This window comes from Heloderma suspectum, chromosome 1 (genome assembly GCF_057233095.1).
Source record: "Heloderma suspectum isolate Gila_16-S chromosome 1, 16-S_ref, whole genome shotgun sequence".
NCBI lineage: Eukaryota > Metazoa > Chordata > Lepidosauria > Squamata > Helodermatidae > Heloderma > Heloderma suspectum.
Window position 1 is genome coordinate 197,900,295 of NC_139458.1, and position 27,343 is coordinate 197,927,637.

Genomic DNA, 27,343 nt, shown 5'->3' on the forward strand with positions numbered 1-27,343 from the left:
AGTCATGAATCTTGTGTATAAGTCTGTGTGTCCATAGGCTTATACGCAAGATTCACGGCTCTATTTGCGTATAAGTCTATGGGCACATCCTCCCGATCACTTTCGTTTGTTTGTTTTTTAAGACATGGCAATTGGCAGGGAAAGGGAGGAGGCGAACAGCTCTGGCTGGCAGGAGGGAAGGTAAGCGGCCCCTAAGCCAGCCCCCCCCGGAATCCGAGCGGAGCGGAACCGCTCTGGAGGATTCTGAGGGGGAGGAATGGATCGCCTCCCCCCCCCCCGCCCACAGATTCCCCACCGGAACAGATGGTGGGGAATCCATACACCCCTTCTTGAGGCTAGCCTGGTCCAGAAGTAGTCTTGGTTTTGTTTTTTATAAAATATTTCCTTATCCTACTCATATTAAAATTTCCATCAATTCCAGGCATGTGGCTGCAGAAACAGGTGAAGAGAAGAAGTTCCCTCAGCCTTTGTGGTGGAACAGAACTAAGAGGCTGGGAGTGCAAGGCAGCGAAAACAACAGGGTTCTAGGGGTCAGCCATGGATGCCCTGAAAGCATTACCAAATCCTAAAACGGCAGTGACTGGCAGTTACAATATGCTAAAATAGACACATTAGGTGCTTGCTGTAGAAGGAACATTATGATGCCCAGGCTATCTTGCCAGAGTCATGCTTCCTTGGTGGTCCCACTTTGATTTCTTTTGGACCTTTTATATTTTTTATATATGGAAAATAGCAAGGAAGAAGACCAAATGGTCAGTGTATAAATCTGCCTGTTGATATGTTCCCAACTCTAGGAATAACACACACACACACACTTTCTTAGCACAAGGATGGACAACTTGTGGCCTTCCTGATGTTTTGTCCCACATCTCCCATCATCCCTAGCTAGCATGGTATGGGCTGATAGGAGTTGCAGACCAAAACATCTGGAGAGGCACAATCCCCCCCCCCCGCTTAGAACATATAAGTGACTGTGCTACAGTTTGCTATTAATTAGTAAAATGAATAAATAATGCCAAAGGAAGCTTAGAGTCAAGCCTATAAACAAAGAATGATTTAACATCGGTTTATTTTAACAACACTGACATATAGCTCAAACTGACACGAAGCCTTGATGAGTCTAATTAAAGTGATATTAATATATCTGTGTACATAAATTAAAGCTGTCAGTGATGTCTGCATTAAATAGTTTTAAACCATTTAAACTGAAAGGGAGCATGCCATTTCAAAAAATGCCCAGTAAGTATGTAAATAAAAACAGATTTCAGAAGCAACATAGCATGCATCCTTCACATATTTCAAAACAGATGCTCCAAACCTTCTTTTTACCACTTTTAACAGGGCAAGGGCTGATTTTCCTGACAACTTTGCTCATGGCAGGGTCTTTTTTGTTTGTTTTTAAACTAAGGTTACATTTTGACTACAGCAAAAATGGTCATATGAGGATTGCATCATGGACTCACATCATTGTGAGACATGTTCCACTCACTGCTCAAGCCTCTTTCTGAAGGGCTGTGATGGTATATCCAGTTGTGGCATGAGCACACAGTAGAAGCCTTATGTGACCACTTGAAGCCTCAGGCCTTAAATGTGCACTGTAGCAAACTGCGACAGAATGAAAATCAAAGCACCCAGGTCCGAGCAAGCCAGCATCTCGACTTGGACCTGGAAACCACTCTAAGGGGGATATCTGCAGCAGAGAGCTCCATGAGGTAGAATCATAGAATAGTAGGGTTGGAAGGGGCCTACAAGGCCATGGAGTCCAACCCCCTGCTCAGTGCAGGAATCCAAGTCAGAGCATCCCTGACAAATGGCTGTCCAGCCTCGTCTTGAATGCCTCCAGTGTGAGAGAGCCCACCACCTCCCTAGGTAATTGGTTCCATTGTCGTATTGCTCTAACAGTCAGGAAGCCAGAGATGTTCAGCCAGAGAAAGTAAACAGGGATCTTCAGAATGGAATAGGAGAGAAGAGGATGAAGCAAGGCTGGAATACACTGGGCTAGGAGGAAGCAGCGGTTATATGATAGGGGTGGGCAACTTGTGGCCCTCGAGATGTTGTTGGACTGCAACTCCCATCATCCCTTACCACTGACTATGCTGGCTCAGGCTGATGTGTGTTACAGTCCAACAACATCTTGCGTGCCACAAGTTGCCCGCTGCTGCTATATGAGCACTGCTCTGGTGGCAATGAGCAATAGCTGACCTGGAAGCATGTAGGGTGAAGGTCCAGGGAGGCCCAGTTCAGGACCAAGAGCTGAATGAAAGTATCATGCCAAAGGATTTGAAACCTCCATTGGTGCAGGCAATGAGCCAGCATAACTGCTAAGGGACAGACTGCTGGCCAGGGCATGGCAAAGTCCCTAGTTGGGTAAGTTCTGACAATCATCCTATCACAAATAAAAATGTAATGTGGAGGAAGCCAAAAAACCAAAGGGGGGAAAAAAAGCTATCATATTGCCTCTGAGAATTAACTCTTAATCAAAAGGACCGAGGCAATTTCATGCCAGTGACTGAATTTTGTCCATTTCAACATTCCTTCCCCGCAACCTACCCAAACCTCTGATTCTTCTGGAGGTACCACTGTTTTTATATACCTGGACTTCAAAGGAATGATCTGGCAACCTAATTCTGTGAATTGGTTCAAACAGCAGTTCTTTCTAGGGTTGTGAGAAGCTGATTGCCTACTATATCTTGCTGCCAAGTCCCTGTGTCTGCTTTGCTAAAGTGGAGTGATAATAAGAGCTGTGAGCAGGAAGTGTGTGCTTGTGTCCCTCTCTCGGTGTGAAAGAAAGGGAAGCTGTGTTGCTCTGTAAGAAAATTTGCACATCCACACAGAGAGTGCCATAAGCAATTGCTACACTATGGCCCACTGTTTCAGCTCAACAGCTCATAGGAATGGACCATAACGTATCTTAAATCCAAGTTCACTTTAACTCTTTTGTGGACTGAATTCTCCAGTGTTTATTCTCACAGGGCTAAGGCAGTCCAAGTACGTTTAAATCTTTCTAAAACAAAAACAAAACCCTAAGTGGATCAACTCTAGAAAATTTCAGCCTACATCAGTGATGAATGGCTTGCTGCCTTCAGTACCGTTCTCCAGTAGAGGTTTTTCATTTCAAGTAGTGTTCGCTTTGCTCGGTGAACAAAGCAGGTCAAAAGGAACTGCTGGAAAAATAAACCGCGGTTCGACCTCCTACCCTAGGAATGGCGAGACGTCTTTGAAAACAAACAGTCATTTCTGTATAAACACCTCCAAGATGAGAAACAATGAATAATTACCCCTTATTGCCTTTCCATAATAGAAGACTATTTTCTCTACATAAAGGAGGAGTTACTTCCTGACTTTACTAAATGCATGTCTCTTTTAGCTAAGATAAGATTGTTGGATCAATCGTACACGCGTAAAAGTTTATTCCCCGGTTAAAACAAAGGGGCAAATAAGAATTATATTTCATTTATCTCTTACTTTATTTCTTCGTTATGAAAGTAAAGCAGTGGAGGATACCAACTGTTGAAGTGCTTTCTAGAACAACGCTAACAAAATTCTCTAAAATTAAAACACCATTGTGATTGTGCCCTCAAATGGTTATTGATATACATGTTTGGGAGAAGGGGGAAAAAAAGAAGGAAAATAGCATACCCCATCCAAGAAGGTAATACCACAGTAAGTGCTGTTTTTCTGCAAATACAGCCACCACAATGAGAGTGTGCAGGTAAATGCCTTCACAGAGCATCCAGAAGTAATTGCAAACCATTAAATAAAGGTGGAAGAACTGAGCCACTTTGCATCCAACCTATGGGGGAAAATACCATAGCCTTTATACCATATTCAAATCACATGCCTTTCTATAATATGGTTAAGGATTAAAAAAACACACATGACTAAATATGAATTGATGTAGAAACAATTTAGATGTGAAAATAAGTATTTTATTCTCTAAATTGCCATATTTTGAAATATATATTCCCTTTTCAAAATGCTAAATTAATGCCATAGGCTTTAGCCTTAAGGGTACAATCCTATGCATGTTTTTTCTGTCTAAGTCCTACAACTCCCAGCACACCCCAACCATGCAAACATACAGCCAGGCTTCTAGAAGTATAATCCAACATAAATCCTACTTAGAGTAGACCTATTGAAATGAATGGGATTTAAGTTAGTCATGACTAACTTAAGTCCCATTCATTTTAATGGGTCTACTCTAAGTAGGACTTAAGTTGGATTATACCCAAAGTCCCCCCCATCTCCCCACCCCCACCCCCGCTACTTTTTCCCAAAAGCCTCTCTGGGAAATCAGGGACCCATCCTGAATAAAGTGGGATGGAGTGCAAGAGGATGCTGACTGGGATGGGACCAGAAACTTTCCTTCAATGAACTTCTTTAAGTTAACATATCCTAGGAGGCAAGCCTAACAACCTCCCCATGCCCCATCCCACATTATTCAGTCTCTGTGTGTGCGTGTGTGTGCGAGAGAGAGAGAGAGAGAGAGAGAGAGTGAGAGAGAGAGAGAGAGAGAGAGAGAGAGAGAGAGAGAGAGACCTTCTGGAGAGGCTTTTGTGGGGGTGCAAGTTGCTGGAGTGTGGAGAACGTTCCTTCCATGAACTTCCTTAGAAATGAAACTATAGTCATAATTTTTTTAAAAAAACGAGTGTGACAACAGACACTGGTACATCAGTAGAAACCAGCAATAGGCAACAGGTACTTCCCTTGACACTATTGCATGGACTTCAGGATCTTGTTATAATTCAAAGAAACTGTTTCCAGGGTTATGGAGTTAGGTTTTGATTTTGGAATGTGGGCATTTAGGATTTGGTTTGCTCGTCCTGACCTGCATTCTTTTGTGAGCCACTGTTTTGTGGCACCATCCCTGTCAGACTTTGCTGCATCAGTAACGCCACCCTTAGGAACACAGGAAGCTGCCTTACCCTGAGTCAGGTCATTGGTCTATCTAGCTCGGTATTGCCTACACCCAGAGGTGTCAAACCTCTTTCATCCCAAAGTCTGAATTCCATTTCAGAGAAACTCACAGCGGCGTACACTGACTGGCAGCAGCTTTTCCAGGTTTCAGTATTTCCCAGCCCTACGTGGACATGCCAGGGACTGGACCTGTGACCTACTCCACACAAATCACGTGCTCTACCACTGAACTACACTCTTCACAGGACAAAACAACATATTTAATTCATAGCAGATGTATACATATATGTAAATAGCACTGTTTGGACTTGCCACGCAAACATACAGGCTTCTATAAGTAAAACCCAATGTAAGTCCTACATAGAGTAGACCCATTGAACTGAATGGGATTTAAGTTAGTCATGACTAACTTAAGTCTCATTCATTTCAATGGGTCTACTCTAAGTAGGACATATGCAAGATTTCACCCTATATTTCAGCCGTTTTTGACACAGGCAAATGAACAACAAATTCAGAATTTTGGCAGAACATCCCACTACTTCTGTGAAGAAGACAAAAGATTCTCCATTGAAAGCTGCAGCCCATGGGCACAGGAATATCCGAACCTGCCGTTATCAGCTCCCCAATCTGTTTATATGTGTCAAAAAAAGCACACTTGTGTTGCCTATTAAACTGTAAGACTCAGATTGCTTTCTGTGTAAACAAAAAAGCAATCGATGAAGTGGATATAAATTCCAGAATTTAATAAAAACTGGCTGCTCTGGTCTAATTTCTCAGATTCTTCATTTTTTCTTAACCCTTACTGTAGACCTAAAGGGGTTAAGTGAATATAGGTGATATCCAAACTGGGACCATAAAAAAATGTCTTAGGGTGCAATCCTACGCATGTTTGACAGAAAAAAGGTTGACCAGAATGGTTGGCTGGGGCATGCTGGGAGTTGTAGGCCTTTTTCTGTCTTAAATATGCATAGGATGGCACCCTTAGTGAAAATATGTACTGAAGTAAAACCCCAGTTGCATTCTCTGGAGTCACTCTGATGAAGTGTCTGTTTACAAGGGGTTCTTTTCTTTTCTTCTTTTTCTAACTCTAAAAACGTAGCACAGCCAGGGGGAACATTCAAAATAACCTAACACACCTCAAAGGACAGCCTCTACCGACTTGAAAAAGGAAGACTAGCCACCAATGCCTGTAAACATATATCGAGCTTTAGAAGTATGAAAGCATTTTTTTAAAGTGAGTATCAGCAACCTAATAGCCTTGCTTGGCAAGTTAAATGAGCAGCAAGGTCACAATATATATAAACGAGAAAGAAAGGAATGATGGAGCGGCAAGCAATGTCAGCCCTGGCAGGCCCATACTGGCCAAGGTTCTGATGCCAGGCCTGCTGTTTCCATCACCTGCTGCTCTCTATGCCACCCCCCCCCCCGGGCTGTGGGGCTATTGACCTTGGTCCTGAGGGTCACCCCTAGCTGCACCACTGCTATTGCGTAACTTTAGATCCTCTCAAGCAACAGCATGAGAAATGTCAAAATCAGTCTGCATCTACAAAGAATAGAAATATCCAGAACTCAAATATTCTAGGGCTGGGTCTCTCCAGCTATAAAAGGGATCATGCATGCAAGATGTTTCTCTCTACATGTGAGTAGTCCCCAACCACCCATTAGGCATCTATTCCTGTGCACAAATATGATGTCAAGTGGGCATTCATGGGTATAGTGGGCAATAATTTCCACAGTTACAACGGCGTATTTTGTAGCTGCCTCGGTCATGAGATTGCTACTGATTGTGAATCTGTGACTGTCCAGTTCTCAACTGATGTTGCCCACTTGAAATGTAGACGGGGAAATAATCTGGACTGCATGAGTGGAGAATAAGAGGTCTCCTGTGATCAAACTCTAGCATTGTCATGCATCATTTAGTCCCTATGCATCTCTTATTATCGGTGCAATCCTATACGTGTCTACTCAGAAGTAAGTTCCATTGAGTTACTCCTAGTGGTTAAGACGCTGAACTGCAGACTGGAAGGTCGGCAGGACAGCAGTTCGAGACCCGAGTGCTGCGTGACGGAGTGAGCTCCGGTCTACAGTCCCAGCTCCTGCCAACCTAGCAGTTCGAAAGCAAGAAATTGCAAGTAGTTAAATAGGCACCGCTTCGGCGGGAAAGGTGACAGCGTTTCATGCACCTCGATGTTCAGTCATGCCGGCCACATGACCACGGAAGCGTCTTCGGACAGCGCTGGCTCTTCGGCTTAGAAATGGAGATGAGCGCCACCCCCTAAAGTCGGACACAACTGGCTGGGGACACCTTTACCTTTACCTTTTTAACTGTGTGTGTAGAACTGTGGCCTGCATTACTGTTTCTATCACTGGAACGTTGCTTCTTATGAAGTAGTAAAACAACCAAAGGTTATGTCCACTTACTGGATTAGCCGCAACCAGCTGTTGGTTGTTGGCAACTCCTGTCAGGCAAATAATGGTAACGATGGAGTTGCAAACAAAAGAAAAAAAGAGGTTTTTATGCAAAGTGATCCTCTGGCAACTCAGGCTCCTGAAAGTAAACACACAAGATAAAATTAACGTGGGTGGTCAAGAGATTCTCTGCCAATTTCTTTCCTTTGCTCAAAGAGCACAAAATGGTAACTTGCTACCAAATGTAATCCATTGTGCCCCCAGCACACTACCAGGCAGCTTCATATGCTGGACTGGGGGCAGCTCCAGGTGCTGCAATGTAAGAATTAACTAGCAAGCTGGTATATGCCAAGCTTCCTTGAAGAGAACTGCAGACATAGAGGGTGGAGAAAATTATAATAGTTTGGGGTGAGAGGGCTATTCCTTCGTGACCCTTTGAAGAAAGTTAGAAAGATCAGCTAATTCTCAGATTCAATCATAACTAGGAAAAGGCTAGGCCATCTAGAGTAGCAAGGGTAGTCCTCAGTAACCCTATTGGTATTGTGGCTACTACATATATGAACTTGCTATCAGTACACCTCAGTCTTGTTCTGTGTGGTGAACATAGCCCATTTCTATTGGCTGACAAGTAGGCCATAGCACCTAACAGTTCTAGATACAGATTTTATTGATTCTTACATTTATATTCTGCCTTTTTACCTCTTGAAAGGTAGCCAAGGCAGCTTACATGGTCCTCCTCCTTCTCATCTTCTCTGTTTTATCCTCACAACAACCCTGTGAGGTAGGTTAGTCTGAGAGTCAATGACTGGCTCAAAGTCACCCAGTGAGCTTCATGGCCAAGTGGGGACTACAACCCGGATCTCCAGAGTCCCAGCCCAGCACACTAACCACTATACCACATTGCTTCTCAGATGGACTTAAACAGATTGAGCAGGGGGTTGGACTCGATGGTCTTGTAGGCCCCTTCCAACCCTACTATTCTATGAGATGTTCTAGTCCCATCCAGGAGGTTGTGTTTTTTGGGCTTGACCCCCCCCCCCCCCCCGCAACTAGCACTTGATGGCTCTGGTTGGACATGAATGTTCAGGCCAGCTCTTGGCTGAACAATGAATAGCTCTCTTTGTGTCTAGCTGTCTGTGTTCTGCCTTCCTGTGCTGGCATCCTGCTTCCTGCCTATCTCAGTCAGCTAGGCTCCCTCCTGATTGCACCTAACTCCTTCAGCTTTCCCCTCTTCTATATGAATCTTTCAAGGAGAGATTTTTCAGTACTGCCCTCTGTATAGTTTGACTTTATGGCTGGATTAGGCTTACCTCATGACCCTCCGACTGCTTCTTTGGTATGATCTGGTGTGTTTACAGTCCTTTTCCTGGCATGTCACAGAATTCCTGTACCTGATCCTGTCTGGATTCACATCATCCAGTGGCCCATCCCCGCCAAAGATATTCACATCCCAGCTGCTGACATCTTCCTGCGCCCTAAGGCTGGGGCTGCTCCTCCTGTGGGCCTGAGGCAAAGTGTCCCACTGCTTAAGCTGACAATGTAGCAGCCTTCCACAACCTGTTTTGCACTTCAACTCCCATTGGCCCATCAGCATGGCTAAATGGTCAGGAATTCTGGGAGTTGTAGTCCAAAACATCTGGAGGGCGTAAGATTGGGGAAGGTTGCAATATGGGCCTATTGATGCAGACAGATGATGCAGAACATGGTACAGCTTGCAGCAATGTCAGCTATAGCAACGCAACCTCACGCTGGAATAACTACTCAGTCCAACAGTAATGGGTCGCTCAGTTATACTATATTAGTGGCTGCAAATGTAATGGAAAGTGGGAGATCTACCATTTACAGATTAAGCTGCTGTGTTCATTCATGTGTGGACTGAAAAAGACTCTCAAGTCACAACCCAGTTCAGGAAACCTTATCTTTGCCAAGATATGAATGGGTTTTTTGTCCATGCACACAGTCCTTTGGCCTGGGGTCTCGAACCAATGTGCCTGCGGATACCTCTTCTGGCGCTCGTTGGAATCCCTGCCCCTCCTGATTTTTAATTTATTTCTTTATTACACTTTTTAAAACCAGGAGGCTGGCATGCTGCAAAGTGAAGTGCCACCCTCCAGCGCCACCTTGGGGGTGTCTGTGTCAAAAGAGGGACTTTGTGTTTTGGAGCTTAGGTCCCACCTCTGCCTTGTACTTAGATTCTTGGCCAAGCTAACTTTCCTTTTAGCCTTGCCCATGGTCCCCACCATGTCAAAACTGTCAGAAAACTGGGGCTTTGACTTCTGGGAAATCATAGGGTTGCTCTGCCTTCTCTGAGGTAGTATCAATAACATGAATAACATGCATACAGTTGAACACATAGGGTCGTATCCAACATTGGCTGTCTGCCAGCAGAAGGGAAACTGCTGGTGGAATGGATTTACCCTCTCCCTTGCAGAGCGCCCTGTATACCCCCAAATCTGGTCCTCTGGGACAGATCTAGGAGGGGGGCACATGCTGGGCTGCATGGAGAAGTCCTATATTAGCTTGAGCCCATAGTGCCTGACCAATTCTTGCTATATCTCTGTCTCCCACTTAAAATCCCAGATGTCACACATTATTCAATTACCTATAGAGGTTGGAACCAAAAGAAGTGGGTTCCAGATACAAAGAATTATACTTACTTAAAATATGAGAATATGCCAAGAGAAATCAAAAGTGAAACGATTGAAAGACTATGGCCAATGATAGTGAGATAGTACAAATTCAGAGCTGTCTGCAATAAAACAAAGAAATAAAGATGAAACCCCAAATACCGCAAAGTAAGTACAATGCATGTCCTATGCCAAAAAGATTCCATGTAAGACAGAACTAGTCAAAAATAGAACATTAGCAACAGTACGTTAACAAGAATTCAGCTCGTTACTGTGACAGCCTACACCAACCTTTCCTAATGTGGTGCCCTCTCGATGGTTTAGACTGCAACTCCCATCATCCTTAGCCAGCATGGCCAGGGATGATGGAAGTTGTACTCCAAATAGCTGGAAAGCACCAGGTTGGGAAACCTTTATTAGTCTACCTAGACCCTAAAATTGGCCTCAGAAGCTCTGCTCTCTGTGACCAACCAGGGACAGGGCATTTTCACTGGTGGCCCCACATCTTTGGAATCCCCTCCAAGAACTTCACTTGCCCCCCTCATTTCAGAATGACCTTTCTGTGTTTTTTTTTTTTGCCAGGCATTCGATTGATCTGTTGCTGGGTTTTTATCTGCTTTATATTGCTGCTATTTTTAGTAACTTATTATGTGGTTTTATTGTACTTATTTTTTAAAAAAGTCTTATAGGCTGCCTTGGGAGGGCTTGCCCTGAATGTCTATCTGTCTGTCTCTCTAACAAGTATGTTGTAGGGTCAAATGATAAGGTCAATCAGTTCTCAATGGACTTGAGGAGTTTCTTCCCATAAAGCACACCTGTCACCTTCCAGATATTGTTGGACTACAACTCCCTCGCCATTGGTCAGGCTGGCTGTGGATGATAGGAGTTGGAGACCGACAACATTTGGAAGGCCACAGGTTCTCCAGCCCTGCCATAAAGCACTAATAGGAGCCATATTTATTTATTGTTCAGCTTTGCTTATTTGCAAATGTGGCCACTCCAAACCTTGAAAACAGCATCCATTATTTTCAAGATGATGATGAAGAAGAATCCTCTACTCTTGCTTAACATTTATTTACTTTTTTGAACACATTTATGCATTCAACTTGATTCAATTCATACTGGGCCTATTAAACATGCCCAGCAAATGAGCATGCTTCTAAAAGTGCTTTTATGAAATCCATGTGTACTGTGGGAGGATTCTAAAGCAGCATATGAAAGACATCTAAATAAACTGCATTGACTCAGTGAACTGCTAATTTTCCATCTGTGGTTTTTAGGAGAAGGAGAAGCAAACAAAAGCTGATGCAAATACAGAAGAGATTATCTGACAGACATTACACATATCAGAATATATTTCTGAAATAAATGTGCCAGCATCAAGCTTGTCTTCATTTCTCTCTCAATCACTTCTACCTCATTGCCATACTGACTGACTGGCACAGAATGGTTTTGGGGCTCCCCCGTGGCTCTCAGCATAAGTCACTTAGGCCATTTGGGGCAGGGTGATGGTGGTGGAGAGCTCGTGACTGCTCTGTCCCCAAGTCATGGGGTGATCAGGTTCTGGGTGGTGCTGCATTATAGACAAGTTCAGTTCCACTAATGGCTGCTTCTGCCCCATGTACAGGAAGCAGAGTCGGCTTCCAAGATCCATCAACACAAGTCAAAAAGGCACAGCAGAGATTTCGAAATGCATTAACTTTTAAATCAGGCTAGCTCAACTGCTGACCTGCTATGCCGAAAGGCAGCCTGCCTCCTGCTTTCGCTGCCTGATAGGGCTTTAAACACTGAGAGACTGTTGGCAGTTTCTCAGCAGGTCACAAAATGTGGCCAGGTGTGCATGTGTGACTTTTACGGGTCATGCAATGTGCATTCCAGCCTGGTGTGCCATCCTTTCTTTCACAAGAGGCATTCACGTTACTCAGGGATCCTTAGCAGGTTAAATCATCTCCCCACCTCCTGGTCTGGACGGAAGCCACAGGAGTGATCAAGGCCTGTATTAATTGACCTTGTAAAATCCAAGCGACCAACTGCGCTGTAATTCAATAGGAACGACGTGGGCCTCACACTGTCGTTAAACTGAAAGCGCTTCCCAAACTTCAAACAAATGTTGGTTGGCCATGCTCCACTCAGCTGAACAGCAGGAAGATTAGGCTGCCAGTGTGTGTGTTGGGGGAAAGCCTTACTCTTGCATGTTCATGAGCAGGATTCTTCCCTTGACATTATTCTACAGTTTCCTTCTCATCTCATTTTTCCTGAATCACAAAGGCCCAGTGACATTAGCTCTGCTCTCTCACGACATGTTCAGGGCTGAGTAAATGCACAAAGGAGGGAGATGTATGGATTGTATCCAATTGTGCCATTCCACCAGCGGGAGAAAGCTGCTGGCAGAACGGATTTTCCCTTTCCTCCTGCAGCCCCCTAGGTCTGCTCTGGCGTGTTGGGGCACCCTCTGGAGCAGTTCTGGGCCATGCACAGGGGGCTGCAGTGGGGAGGAGAGGACAGAGACATCTTGTCCTGTGAGCAGAAGTCCCACTGTGCAAGCAGACTTCTGCTCATGTGAGGGATGGATCCAACCCTATGCACATTCAATTGAATGTCGAATGGAGTATACATTATTTATTATTATTGCATTTATATCCTGCCTTTTTTCCTCTTGCAAGGAACCCAAGGCGGCTTACATTATCCTCCTCTTCTCCGTTGTATCCTCACAACAACAACCCTCTGAGGTAGGTTGGGCTGAGAGTCTGTGACTGGCCCAAAGTCACCCAGTGGGCTTCCATGACCAAATGGGGACTAGAACCCGGATCTCCCAGCTCCTAGTCCAACACTCTCGCCACTACACTACACTGGCTCTCTCCTGCTTTCCCAGGGTTCCCAACTGCACAGACATTCCCAGGGTTCCCAACTGTGTAATGTGCATACAGTCAGACGTGTGTAATCTCTGTGTAGACGATGAATGCAGACAGGCTGGGGACGTGGACTACCAACTTGATCCCGGGGCCCCTCTATGTGTGTTCAATCATCCTGGATATGTCATAAGAACATAGCTCCATTATACATATGCCTGGATCCAAAGCATTATGCCAAACACCTATTCTGAGCAGATGTAACTTCATGGAGGGCTGCTCATCTTAACAATGGAAATGGCTCTGCTTGCTGCCACAGTAAATGTCTCCTTTGGACATGTATTCAAGGAAAAAACAATCGAAGTAGTAACTCCTCCTGCCCCACAAGTGGGGACATTTAAATAAGAACACAGAGCCGGGGAGGCTGGTGGCTCCAATTTGGGTAGGGCAGAGGTTCCATTCTGGGTTTTAGCTAAACCAGCCAGAAGTCTAAAGGAACGATCCAAGGTGCTGAACCACACCCCCAAATGGGTCCAGAACCTTGGATAGCTCCTTTAGACTTCTGGCTGGTTCAACTAAAACCCAGAATGGAATCTCTGCCCCTCCCAAATTGGAGCCACCAGCCTCCCCTGCATAGAGGGGTAGGACAGAGGGAAAACAGAGGCTCTGGTTTATCGGCCTTTGCCTGCTCCTGCCCCACACTTTTGCCTATTCCATGTGATGAGTGGGCAGAATGACCCAGGGTTCTTAGATATCGCTGACATTAGGCTGCTTACCCCAGGAGATCACATGGTGTAGAAATGTCCTAGAATTGGTGACTGCTCCCTCCCGCCAGCTCCTTGAAGCCAGCACAAAGGGCTCAGCAGTCCTCTTGTCATCACTGTCACAAGACCGCTTGGCTCACTTGGCTCAGTGAGCGCCTAGACTGGAGCCCCCGCATAGCAGCTTCCTCTGTTTTGTGCCACCATGGAGAAGGTGAGAATGAGGGTCAAAGGGGCATGTCAGGTTGGGTGGAGTGGGCAGCGGATTGGGCAGCCCAGCCTACTGGACCCGCCTCTCTTCCTTCCAGTTCCAGCTCCAGGTTACTCTCTCACCACCATTGCCACCAGTTGCTATTGTTCCTCAGCTTCTTCCTCATCATTGCTACCACTTGCCTGCTTGACAGGGAGAGAACCAAGGAGCAAGGAGGCAGCGGCATCCACGGCTCTTCCTTCTCACCACCACTGTTGTATGGGCCAGAGCAAGAGGCAGGTGAACAAGCAGGTTGCCATGGCAAAGAGGAGGACAAAGTTCTGGAGGCTCTTTTCAGTGGGCCCCTGCTGGGGTGTGGGCCCTCAGCAGGTGCCCAGCCATGCCTACATTGTCACCAGCCCTGCTGCTACACTCTCATAGTTTCCCAGTATTTGCTGGATGGCTGCCAGCAGATAACTAACCACTGTAGCACAAATGCAATCGCCACAGGATTGGAGGGGAGGGAGGGGAGGAGGGAAAGGAGTTGGCTCCTCCCCAATATTTTAGTCCAGCTTTGCTGAGGTGAATCCCTATCCATAGAGAACAGTAAACACAAAAAGACAGATGCGAGAATTGGTAAGCTCCCAATGTGTTTCTAATGTATATTTATCAAGGAAAAAGGCTTGTATTTGCTGCTCTTCCATGAAAACAGCTCAAAAAGCAACCTGCTGCAGTTACTTCCCACCTCAGCTGTTTATGACTGCCATGCTTGTTCATGAGCCCCAATTTCTACAGCATGCATGATGACTATCTGCCTGATTGGAGGGGGTGATCAACAGGATAGCGATAAAAGAAGTAAAACACGTAGTGGATCAGACAGTTAAAGTACTAGCAGCACAATCCTATATGTCTCTTCGGACATAAGTCTCAGAGTTCAATGGGGCTTCCTCCCGGGTAACTGGGTAGAGGAATGCCTAAAGATCTTTTAAACCTCACTGGAACGAACTGACAATGAAAAGTAAAGGTTGCATATGACAAGGCGCATGGTGCAAAACCAACAGGGCTTACATAGCTTTTAAAATCATTTTTTTCTGGTAACATTCATTTTTCAATCTACCTGCAGCTTAGACGGCATTCCTGAACTGCAGAGTGTGTAATTCGTCCATGTTCTGTTACTGTCAGGGTGTACAAACCAGTGTCCATTTTCTTCACAAATCTTGAAAGCTTTTTCTTGTTGAGGAAAATTAAGGAGAAACCCCCCCACACACATCTGTCAATAATCTGTTCCTTAATATTTAACAAATTAACAAACAAAGAAAAAACATTCAGATACAGTTTTTACTCTCTGATGATTTTCCCTTGGAAAATAAATGTGAAAATATTACTTAAGGTCCCAACAACCCACGACATTGTTAAGTTCACTGTTCACTTAATTTAAGTAGTGAAACATGTATTAAACATACATCATTGCATGCTGGATTATGACCAATGCAACTTGTTAAAGAAAATGAAAGCTCCCTGTTGTCATAAGAATGGTTTTGAACAAAAATCTGTTCCTAGCAGATTTCAATGGCAAGAAAGTCCAGGAAGTGCCCACTTAAAGCATAAGGTTCAAACTACGTGGTTAAGGCTGCTGGCCTTCTGGTCAAGCTGTTATCTGAGATGGGAGTGTGAGGAATCAGTGAGTTGGCGTCCCTGCGTTAGCCGTGATAGGCTACGTAATTATTTACGTAGCCTATCACAGCTATGATGAGGAAGCGAATGGCGGCCGCAGACACGGCCGCCATTCGCAAGTCAGCGCGGACGGCAGCAGGTAAGTGCTCCATTTCGCGTGCCTTCCGTGGGGCGGGGGCTTCATTCCGCCACGGATTTTGGGGGGCCGAATGCCTCACCGAGATCCGTGGCGGAATTCTCTGACATCCCTAGTTGTTACTCTCATTCCTGACTAAGCCTGCCTTGCATGACACTCCCACCTGCAGGCTCCAACACAGTTCAAGAGGCTTGGAGCATGTTGCTTGTTCTCCTAACTCTGGGGTCCCCAACATGGTGTTCATGAGCACCAGTGTGCCTGTGGACACCTGACTTGGTGCTCACCAGGCTCTCTGCTCCTCGTGATTTTAATTTTATTTCTTAAGATATAGCTTCTTAGAAAAAAATAATAACTGGGAGGTTGCCATGCTACAAAGCAAAGTGCTGCCCTACAACACCAACTTTACTTGGGTTCAACAGAGTGTTGGATCATTTTGGATCTCAGACCCCACCTCTGCCTTGTACTTAGCTTCTTGGACAAGCTACTTTTCTTTTAGTCTCACCAGTTTGCCTTCTTGGAAGTGAGGTTTTTGTGACTGGTCATGCCCACCATGGCAGCCATTTTATGAAATGAGAAAGCCCTCCCCGCTCATGGCAGCCATTTTATGAAATGAGAAAGCCCTCCCCGCTCATGGCAGCCATTTTTGTTAAAGTGCCCATGACACAGTCAAAATTCCAACTGTGCCCACCAGCCCCTCAAAAGGTGGGGACCGCTGTGACCTAACTGGTTACCTAATGAAGGGTTTTTTTTGCCATGGATTGGCACTTCAGAACTATAAAGATACTCAAATGCACAATATACGCTAACACAGTGTATGAACCACCAAGCTGAACACAGCCCAGCAGCCAAGCCTGATTAATCTCCTATTTTTGCTACCTGCCTGGGATTGCTCAAATCAGAGATTGTCCAGCAATTAATAGCTGGGCTGTGATCAACTTGGTGGATCACAACTTGTGGAAACCTCAAATAGTTAAATCTCAGCAAGTGATGCATGCTACTCAAGAAGAAGAATGAGTCTGTGCTGGAACAGGCTCTGTCAGTTAAGGCAATCCTGTCCCTGCCTTGACCCTCTCTTCTTCCTTAATGCTCCATACTTCCCACCTTGGCACTCTCGCTCACTCCCCTATAGCCCACCAAGAAATTACTTTTATACCTGTGTTTATTCATTCCACTCTTTTCTTATAACTTTTCTCCATACATGTTGCCATGCCCAGGTCATAACCCGTTCCCATATCTAAAAAATGCCCATCCCCTTCACAACATGTTATTCTCTGAATGGAAATGTTGCCCAACTCCATTAAAATTTAACTTTTTCCGGGGGGGGGGGGGGGATGACAACTGCCTAATCTACCTACGTAGACAATGAGCCAAAAACACTATTTAGGGGTACAGCCGGGAACTACATGTACAGACAGGGCACTCAGAGGTTTTTGTTTCAGCAGTTCCCACTGCTGAAGACTGAAACCATTTTTTTTTCGTTGAAAAATGACCAACTTCTTCAGCGCTGGAACTGCTGTGAGGAAAAATTCAAGGGAAGTGTTGCTAGTTTGTGCAGCCCTCCCTCCATCCCTGCCTGCTTAAATAGCTTTTTTTCTGATCATGGCTGTATGATGATTTAATTTTTTTAAAAAATTTATTTATTAATTAAATTTCTTAATCGCTCATCTGGCCAGCCACCCGACCACTCTGGGCGATGCACAACAGTACAATTTAAAACAGTAAAATTATACATTAAAACATCATCTAAAAATACCCTAACCCACCCCAAATGCCTGCCTGAACAACCAAGTTTTCAATGCATGGTGGAAGCTCATTAAAAAGGGGGCATGGTGGAGTTCCCTAGGGAGGGAGTTCCACAGAATGGGGGCCAACACAGAGAAGGCCCTCTCCCTCGTCCTCACCAGCCTAGCTGTCCGGGCTGTTGGGACAGAGAGAAGGCCATCCGAGGCTGATCTTGTTGAGCGGCCTGTCTGGTGTTGCTGGAGGTGCTCCTTGAGATAGGCTGGGCCGGAACCGCATAGGGTTTTAAAGGTCAAAACCAACACCTTGAATTTGGCCCGGAAAACAACTGGTAGCCAGTGCAACTCCTTCAGCACTGGAGTGATGTGATCACACCGGCGGCTGCCTTTAATCAGGCGAGCCACTGCTTTCTGCACCAGCTGCAGCTTCCAAACCGTCTTCAAGGGTAACCCCACGTACAGCACATTACAGTAGTCTAGATGAAAGGAGACCAGGGCATGTACTACTGATGGGAGCAGATTGTCGGGAAGGTATGGGCACAGGCACCTTATCAGATGGAGTTGGTACAGTGCTGTCTGGCTCACAGCTGACACCTGAGCCTCCATGGACAGCTGGGAGTCTAAAATGACCCGCAGGCTGCCGACCTGGTCTTTCAAGGGTAGTCGTACCCCATTCCAAACCAGGTCGACATCCCCTAACCTCCTCTTGTCTCCCACCAAAAGTACCTCGGTCTTGTCAGGGTTCAGCTTCAGCTTATTCCTCCCCATCCAGCCACTCACCATCTCCAGACATTTGGACAGGGATTCTGCGGTCAACCGTGGTGAAGATTTAAACAAGAGGTAGAGCTGCGTGTCATCCGCATATTGATAACACTGCACCCCAAACCTCCTGCTGATAGCCCCCAGTGGCTTCACATAGATGTTAAATAGCCCTGGGAAGAGGATGGAACTCTGTGGCACCCCACATGTGAGCGTCCATGGGTCCGAAACCTTCTCTCCCAGTGCTACCCTCTGGTACCTGCTGGAGAGGAAGGACTGGAACCACTGTAATACGATGTCTCCAATGCCCAACCTCTCCAGGTGGTCCAGGAGGATACCGTGGTCAACGGTATCAAAAGCCGCTGAGAGGTTGAGGAGAACAAGGAAGGAGCATTCACCTCTATCCAAAGCCCTCCTCATATCATCCACCAAGGCGACCAAGGCCGCTTCTGTCACAGGCCCAGGCCTGAAGCTCGATTGAAATGGATCTGTATAATCAGCTTCTTCCAAGTGTGCCTTCAACTGCATCGCCACCACCCACTCAATGATCTTGCCCAACAACGGGCCTCTGAATGTACACTGAAGTCCCCCAGCACCAATAAGTTAGGGGACTGCACACGCACATCAGAGACCACCTCAAGCACCTCAGCCAGGGAGTCAGTCGTGCAGCGGGGTGGGCGGTACATGAGCAGAATCCCCAGACTGCCCTTCAGGCCCAACCTCCAGTACATGCACTCAGCAATCTTGGTCTCCCGGAGAGGGGGTCTGGTGAAGACCAAGGAGTCCCGGTAGATAAACTCAACTTAAAATCACTAAAGTCTAGAAGCAATTCAGTGAGGCTAACCATCAAGCTTCTAGCTCTTTACCATCAACTGTTTAAGCTGCCAAAAAAAAAAAAAAATCTTTAAAAGTGCAAAGGGCATACAATTTTCACAATTCAGCACCACTGACACCCCAAATGCTTTGCAGTTCCTGTTCCTTCACATCATTATCATGCATGAAATGCACTATTTGCATCCCCTCCAGGAGCTACACAAAATATCTCCACAACTGGAGCTTGTAATTCCCGGTGGGAAGGATTCTCTCTCTCTCTCTCTCTCTGCATTATGGTGATGTGGAGGAATAGGAAGCACACTGTACTTTCACCTTCTGCTCCCTTTGTATTGGTGTGACAACCAAAGTTGGCCTATGTCTGGTCTTAATTGCGCAAAGGAGTGATCTTTAGCTTAACAGGAAAGCACCATCACCAAATGCATCTTCCTCATGGGTTTCCTGAGGACTACTTCCATTGCCCATAAATAAATACATTATAAAGATTTACCTGAGGGGTCAAAGTCCTGAAAGTAATCAGGGCAGTTCTGCACTGCTGTTTTCCCCGCAGCAGCCGCATCCCAGCACAACCAACCATCCCACGTCCTATTGCAATGAGGACCTATGCAAATTGAAGAAAGTAGAACTGATAAACTATTTGGTCCTAATTTACCATGGGATGGAAGGCAAAAGTTCCCTTCCTCCGACAGAAGGAGCTTCCTCCGACAGAAAAGCTCCTTCCCTTGGAGGAAGCAAGCCTTTGGATCCAATCCAATGGATTTGTAATTGTTACATATTCCTCCCCCACCTCCCGCAATACACCTGTTTCAATTCAAGTTTCAACTGCAGATGTTACATTTTACTACATATAAAAGAGCCAGCACTTGAGATACTGTCACACTCCAGAGCAGCGCATTCTAGTGTTACATCCTAGCATAACCCATAATCAGAATGCAAGAAGGGGCTAGAAGAGCTATGCAGATAAGGGCAGGCTTGATTCACAGTGGCTCCCAATGCAACTGGTCAAAATCAGGGATGAAAGAATTTTCCCTGTTCCATTCCTTTATTGTTCCTTTGATTTGCTCTGGACTGAACTGCATTCCACACTTTCGAAATTCCAACTGAACTAGGAAAATATTTAAAACTAATTCTGGAATTGGACTACGCACAGTTTGCCATAACTATGAGCTCCTTCAGTTCACTTGCAACTTTCCCCCCATTCCTCTGTGTTACTGATGTCCACTTGCGTCTCGATAAAACACTATTGTATAAGTACGAGCATTTTTAGAAAGCGGCAGCCTTCATCATTGTTGCTGTTCTTGTTTTCAGTTTGGAATACAGAGCGGTGTAGAGCATTACGTACAAAGGTTTGAAACTCGAAGCTTCACACTGCCGGAAATTATCCTTATTCTTATTCATTTCATTTCTATACCACCCAATAGCTGAAGCTCTCTGGGCAGTTCACAACAATTTGCAAGATAAAATACAGCATAAAGAATTGAATATACAAAATGTAAAAACAATTTAAACAGCTAAAGCAATTTCAGTAAAATACTAGACCTGTTCAAAGAGCTGGCACAAATGTCCTATCATATGCTATTAAAAGGGTGACCAGCCAGATGGTCATTTATTTATTCATTTATTCAAATGAAATAAATTAATTAATTAATTTATTTATTTATTTATAAATAAATAAAATTCATTTATTTATTTATTTATAAAAATAAATAAATAAATAAATGAATTAATGCCTGGGAGTAGAGGACAGGCTTAACTTGCTGCTGAAAAGATGACAGATCTTCTTAAGAGGGATGCCCTTCACCCATATTTCCTTTCCTTTAAGGCAGGGGTGGGCAACTTCCAGAGGTCTGGGAGCCATTTCTCCCTTCAGAACTCCTCTGTGGGAAACAGCCCACGGGGCAGCCCACGGGGCAGCCCCCTGAAAGGGCCGAAATTGCCGGTTTGACACCAACATTCAGTGGCAAACCACTCCGCAATGCTACAGAGTGCGATGAAGGTTACATTTAGCTTTTTCCCAAGCTAAATTTAACCTTTTGCTGCTTTGTAGCAGCTACAGGTGCTTCGTAGCCCCTGTAGATGCCTTTTTTGGGGGGTTATTTAAAAAAGGGGACACAGGGACTGCATGCAGCCTGTAGGCCACATGTGACCCACCCCTGCTTTAAAGACAGGCTTAGCTACATGACTACAAGGGCCTGAAATTTGCAAACCAACCAGAGGAACAATAAAAGAAACAAACAAGGGAAACCCTTTCATTGCCATTCAAGACACCATTTGCTCTTTAAAAAAAAGCCAGGCCTTGGTGCCTTAATAGATGAATAGCAGGTTAAAATCAATGAGATGAAGCACTAGCCATCAATATGTGGGGAAAGTAGCAGCTGGCTAAACAGCTCCTATATGTTTTCATAGAAGATACCCGAAAGACTGCCTTCTCCCAAATGAGCCTGCCAGGTTCTTAAGATCTTTAGGAGAGGCTCTTCTTTCGAGACCACCACCCCCAGCCAGCATGGCAACGATTTGGAATTGGAGTCCATGAATTAGACCTATGAAAACTCATGCCACAGTAAACCAGATCAACTCCAGGTGACACAAGACTCGGCTGTTTTGTTGCTGGAGCCTGAATGAGGTTGCTCTTCAGGAAATCAGCTGCATTTATACGGACAAAGGACAATGTATCCCAAGGACTATTAAGATTTTAATTCACCAGAATTTATTGCTTTCTGATTCACTGTGGATAACGGAAGGTACAACTGCTTTCTTTCTTTTTTTACCCTCTTATGAATGTGGATGCTCTTGAACGTCTCAGAAACATAGCACTTTTAAACACCTACAGGAATAATATTACCCAGCACTCATTTTGATTGCTTTTCCCAGCTCAGAGTTACACAAAGCGACATGCAGAAAAATGAAAATGTAGCAAGATATTAAAATTTTAAATATCACATTTAAAAATCAACTAATTAAAACCCAGAACAAAGAAAGCTAAAAACAGCAGCACATCCCAACCAGTGCCCAGTCCAATTCAGCGCAGCCCTGATAAATAGAACAGCCTTCAGCTGACAGCAGAGAGGATATAGGGAGGGAGCTGTCCTAAGAGTTCCAGTGGATGGATACCATGGGTACCATCTGTGATCTCGCGTGGTAAGGGCCACAACAATTAGCCGGACCTTGCTTGAACATCACAGGGCATGGGTAGGCAGGCGCAAAAGGTGCTCACTCAGGTATGCAGGAGCCAGGTTGCTCAGGGTTAAAACCAGCACCTTTGGGCATAAACGCTAGCCAGTGAAAGAGGTCAGGATCAGAGCAATCTGTTCTGTTTTCACTTGCAATTTTTGAACTGTTTCTAAAGAGCACTTAATACACAAGGCATGACGGTGGTCTAAATGACAAGTTATCATTGCATGAATGATGGATGCACGATTTCATGGGGGTTGCCTTTGTCTGTGAGAATGAAGCCTTTAATGAAAAATCTGTTTCAGTTTGTGTTTGCTCAGGATTTATCCGATTTGCAGCTCCTGGGCCAAATATGGACTTAAATGCAATTTGCGGTAGAAGTCTGTACATTTCTGAGCTCGCAGGGTAATCTGCAGAAAAAATGCGTTCGACAACATGCATAGTTTTGAAAAACGTGCACAAATACACTTCAATGCATGGGGGAAGAATGTGTACATTTCAAAGATGTGCACAACAGATGTATACATTTGGAAAAATGCGCACAAATTTTCATGCAAAAAGAAAAAAAGAAAGATCGCAATCTGATACGGACATGAGACTGAACAAGCTTTGAGACGAGCTTGAGTTTTGCTTGCATGACCATCCCTATTTGGAACATTTATCCCTCACTTTTTTTTTACCTTCATTTTCAGATGAAGTTTGCATAATTTTCTGGTAACATTCATACTGCGCTGTCATGATTTTATTCATAGTTACACCTAGTGAATGGCGATCTTCTGCCACCATATCTTCTGTCGCATTGTTCTGTGTCTCTTCTGGAATTGCCGTGACAAAAACCTGAACAGAAAATGACATGTACCACAACGTCTAGTTGGTGGCTGCAATGTCTGGTTGATTCATTGGTATGATTAATTAATGTAAACCATTTTGATTGATTAAAAAAAGGTGCCCTCCAATGAAGTGAGCAGCAGAATTTTGAAGAAGTCAATAATTTTAATACAAGTAACTGTCAAAATTACTAGCTGTAGTCACCATCTTAGAATTTATTTACTGATTAAATTACGTTTATATCCCACCTTGCCACTAAAAATTGTGCTCAAAGGGGCTAACTATAGAAGTACAGATAAAATATAAACTTATAATTAAAAAATAAAACACATCAATTAAAAATACAGCTGTTGAAAGCAACTTCTCTCCCCTTTTGTCCTACATAGCAGGAATGCCTCTAGAAAGGTGACTGGTGCTATAACTCTTGCCTGAGTCAGCTCAAACATAAGGAGAGATGCCTTTTGTTCATATGCCAATGGAGGGAGCAATCGTATGGCCCCTAGACAGTGTCTAAGGGGCCATTGGATATTTTGGATTGCCCAATCCAAAGTCAGAGACACCACTCTGACCTTGGTTGGGGGGGGAATCAGAGCTTCAACCCCCCTCCCCCTCCCAGCCGGCACAGAAAGAACTGCACTGGCTGCTCTCCAAGGTCAAGAATCCGACCATGGAGAAGGGGAGTTTCGGTGGGTGGGGAGGAGACTGGAGAGGCCAGGATAAAAGTTATCTTGAGGCCTCTCTAGCCTCCCCCCCGCCCCCCGCGAAGGACTGTCACTAGACAGGCAAAAAATCCTGACTAGCAAAAAATGCAGGGTGGGAGGACAGGGAGGCGAAGTTCGCCTCTCCTGCTCTGCATTGGATGACTATAAGATTCTGGGTTCTGGGGCTTACAATCATCAAGGGCGCAATCCTGCTAATCCATTAACAGTGGAATCCTATCTATGCATATTCTGAAGTCAGCCCCACTTATACTCAGGTATGTATGTATAGGATTGCAGCCTCATTTACTGAAACTTCTACAACTGATTGACTATGATGTCTTTAATCAGGTAACCGTCCTCCTTGTGAGGGATTTACTTCCCCCACTGCTGTGTATTTTAGATAATCTTGCTAGTTACAGTTTGTATCTTGAAACTGACTTTTAAAGGAAATAATAATAATTTCACTAACAAGACTAATTTATTTGGTCTAGTTACAAGCAATTTATTTGCAAATTTTGGTGTTATTCATAGATAGATAGAGATACAGATATATACTGAAATACTGAGAATAAGGGGGAAATGATGGCTCAAGAAGGAAATGGCCTAAGAAGAGGGGCCCCACGATGGCTTAAGGAGAAAACATAATGGATACCCTTATTTTGGCTGCAATCCTATGAGTAAGTCCCATTGAACTCAATTGGAATTACTTCTGAGTAGACATGGAAGTGTGTTTCAGTTGCTACTATCAGCTGATCAAGGACCATGGCTCCCTGGTAGTGCACATGCTTTGCATGCTGACGGTCCCAGGTTCAATCCTTGGCATCTCCACTTAAATGGCTCAGGAAGCTGGTGGAGGGAATGATGACCTCTGTATGAGAACATGGGCAGCCACTACCAGTCCGAGTAAAGAATACGGGGCTGGACGAATAAATCATCTGACCTGGTAGAAGGCAGCTTCCTATGTACCTGTGAGATTCTACTAGTTCCAGTCAAGCTATGAATTCTATCAGTAATGCATAAGCAATGACTTCAGTCACTGTGGCTTGATTAGCTTTCAAAAAATGTCCTCAGGAACACAGGAAATGTCCACAGGAACACAATTCACCCATAAGAGATTGCTGCTGTAGTACTTCATTAACACCCATTACAGCCATGAGGAGCTTCTGCATTGTAATGATATCTTCAAAGGGCCAGACAACAGGTTACGTAGGGGATCTGTAACTGGATCTCCTTAACTGTTATGTTTTTTAAATGAAGTGCTACCATATGGAGCGGCTGATTTGATCAGAGCAATAGTGTTGGTGGAAGTATTTAACACTCCCCCACCCCCCAACAACATTTTCTGAATCAAAATACTGCCCTCCCCAGGTGCTGTTTTCCTGTCAGTGAGAACTATATAAATGGAGACTGTTGAGGAAAGATGGTAGAGGGCATCATAAATATATGCTATGGTTATCAGCTGTATGAAGATGTTTAGGAGTACAGGCAATCACCTTATATTGTCTGCACTGATTGGCAGTGGCTTTCCAGGGTTTCAGGCAGGAGGCCTTTCCAGCCCTATCTGGAGATGCCAGGGATGGAATCTGTGTCCTTCTGCATACAAAGCAGGTGCTCAACCACTGAGCTATGTTTCATATATAGATCATAAACTGGGCAGATTGGTTATCTCTTGCAACCTGTGCTAAAATCAAATTACCAACACATATCGCAACAATGCTGAAGCATTTAATTTTTTTAAAAAATGTCCACATCTATCATATTATATGAGCAGCTCCAGAGCGGGGGGAGGGGGGGGATGATGACGACGGACTTACCAAGGAGGTAAGCAGCAGCTGTATGATCCAATATGTCTCCATCACTAAATACATGCAATTTAATTTTGCATTATACTTCAGCAAGGTGAAGCTGAAATTAAAAAGAAAGAAATATAAAATCCCTTAGAACTTTTCTTTGTTATCATTTGTATTTATGAATCAATATAAGATGAAATGTATTCTTTTGTTTATTTACTCGGAGTTTCCTCTGTAATAGCAAAATAGTAAATAAATACAATTTTAAAAAATAAAAAATCTTAAACTTTATGGCTACAATCCTATACTCACTTACCTGGGAGAAAGGCCCATTGAACTCAATATGGCTTAGACCTGACCTGAGTAGACATGTATAGGATGGGACTGAAAGGACCAGTCTAAGTCAAGCTCAGTTCCACTGAGTTCAGTGGGAAAGATTCAAGTATGTGGTTAACACTCTCAGTGTAGCAAATGAGAAGTGGTATATAAATATTGCAAACAAACAAACAAACAAACAACTATAAAAGTGCCTAATGTTGGCTTGACTGTGTCCTAAATATTTATTAAATAGAATATAGGCAAACTGCAGTATGCATATTATTTTAAACCACTGGGAAAACACATCAGCAGAGAAAACATTGATAGGTTCTTTTTTTATTTTTCGTTTGTTCCAGGGAGGAAGCTTTGGAGAAGATTGGGAGAAAGGTACCATGGGAAACACAGGAAACACAGGTCATTAACGAAAGGGAGCAGCCATATGTCCTTCTCTCGTATTGTCTCTGAAGTGGAAATTTCAGGTATTTTAATGTGGTGTCTCTGCTTTTGAAAGTGATGGGGTACAATTACGTTTGGATTTTGCCACCTCAAAAGAAATATTGGGACAAAGTACGGTTGCCCAGATATCTCAAGGAACAAAATCTTGCACTGGCAAGCCTATTTCTAAGCTAAAGCCCCCTTTCCTTATTGCCACAAAACTGATCCAAATCTACCACCCCAACCTTAGGAAAATAAAAATAATATTAAGATACAATTACATATCTTCTAGGTTCCCTATAAGTTATCTCCCTATAATTCAGCCATCAGATATGGCCCTTCCCCAAACTACATACATTTAGGATGCAATGTTAAGACAGGAAGAGAGACTAAAAAGGTCTAAACATGCATAGGATTTTTTTGGTCTAAACATGCATAGGATTCTGCCCTTAGTTATCTCTAACTAAGGGGGGCAAATGTTCCTAATTCTAATATAGCAGGTATGTCTCTCCAAAGGTTCCTTAGTCTAATCATTTTAGTCTAAATAGATGTGACCATCTTGAAGTAACCATATGAGTCTTTCCCACACACTTGTCACCCTACCTTCAGATATGATGAGGACTACGTGAAAAGTATCCCCACAGTTGGTCCAGGCCACATAGTTCTCTTGCATTTACACACATACTGTACCAGTGGGGGACCTTAGCAACGGGAAAGAGGGTCCCATTCCCACTGACCAGAATCATGAGTCAGGCCTACATTTCATTGGCTACAGACATGCGGAAAGTATAGGTAAGTTGAGATATATCCAAATGAACTACATTTCATGTCCAGCTATAAAATCTACAGGAACAGTTCAGGTCATCAAGGTGAAAATGTGCTTGGGCTCACTAGTATTTCATTTATTACATAACAGGCCAGTTTATGAATCAGACATAAGAATCAATATACCAGGGAATGGGTAAGAATGACTAACACATTCTTTCTGGTGTTGCATTACAGTGGTGACTTTAAGTAAATAGGGCTGTGCTGAAGAACGTTCAGTTTAGATATTCATTAGAAAGCAGCACATCCTATGCAGCTGAAGAAACGGCTGAATAAAAATATTCACCTCATTGATCTTTGCATTTTCTCAGTTCTGTTTCATTATCCCCTGGTAACTGCTCCTTCTTAGCACCATTTTTTGTAATTTTTTCTCACTGGCCTGG

The 27,343-nt window shown here is 44.2% G+C and overlaps 1 protein-coding gene across 1 annotated transcript in view; it reads right to left on the bottom strand.

Annotated features, from left to right (window-relative positions):
• CALCRL (calcitonin receptor like receptor) overlaps nucleotides 1-25,448 on the bottom strand; it is a 37,941-nt gene extending 12,493 nt beyond the window's left edge. Inside the window, exons 1-7 of the mRNA XM_084829882.1 lie at nucleotides 25,407-25,448; nucleotides 22,744-22,900; nucleotides 19,383-19,493; nucleotides 14,871-14,983; nucleotides 9,984-10,075; nucleotides 7,339-7,465; nucleotides 3,640-3,793 (exon numbers count right to left, since the gene is read on the bottom strand). Coding sequence (XP_084686008.1) covers nucleotides 3,640-3,793; nucleotides 7,339-7,465; nucleotides 9,984-10,075; nucleotides 14,871-14,983; nucleotides 19,383-19,493; nucleotides 22,744-22,900; nucleotides 25,407-25,448 — 796 coding nt within the window. The remainder of the gene's footprint in view (nucleotides 1-3,639; nucleotides 3,794-7,338; nucleotides 7,466-9,983; nucleotides 10,076-14,870; nucleotides 14,984-19,382; nucleotides 19,494-22,743; nucleotides 22,901-25,406) is intronic.
• Nucleotides 25,449-27,343: the final 1,895 nt, after the last annotated feature.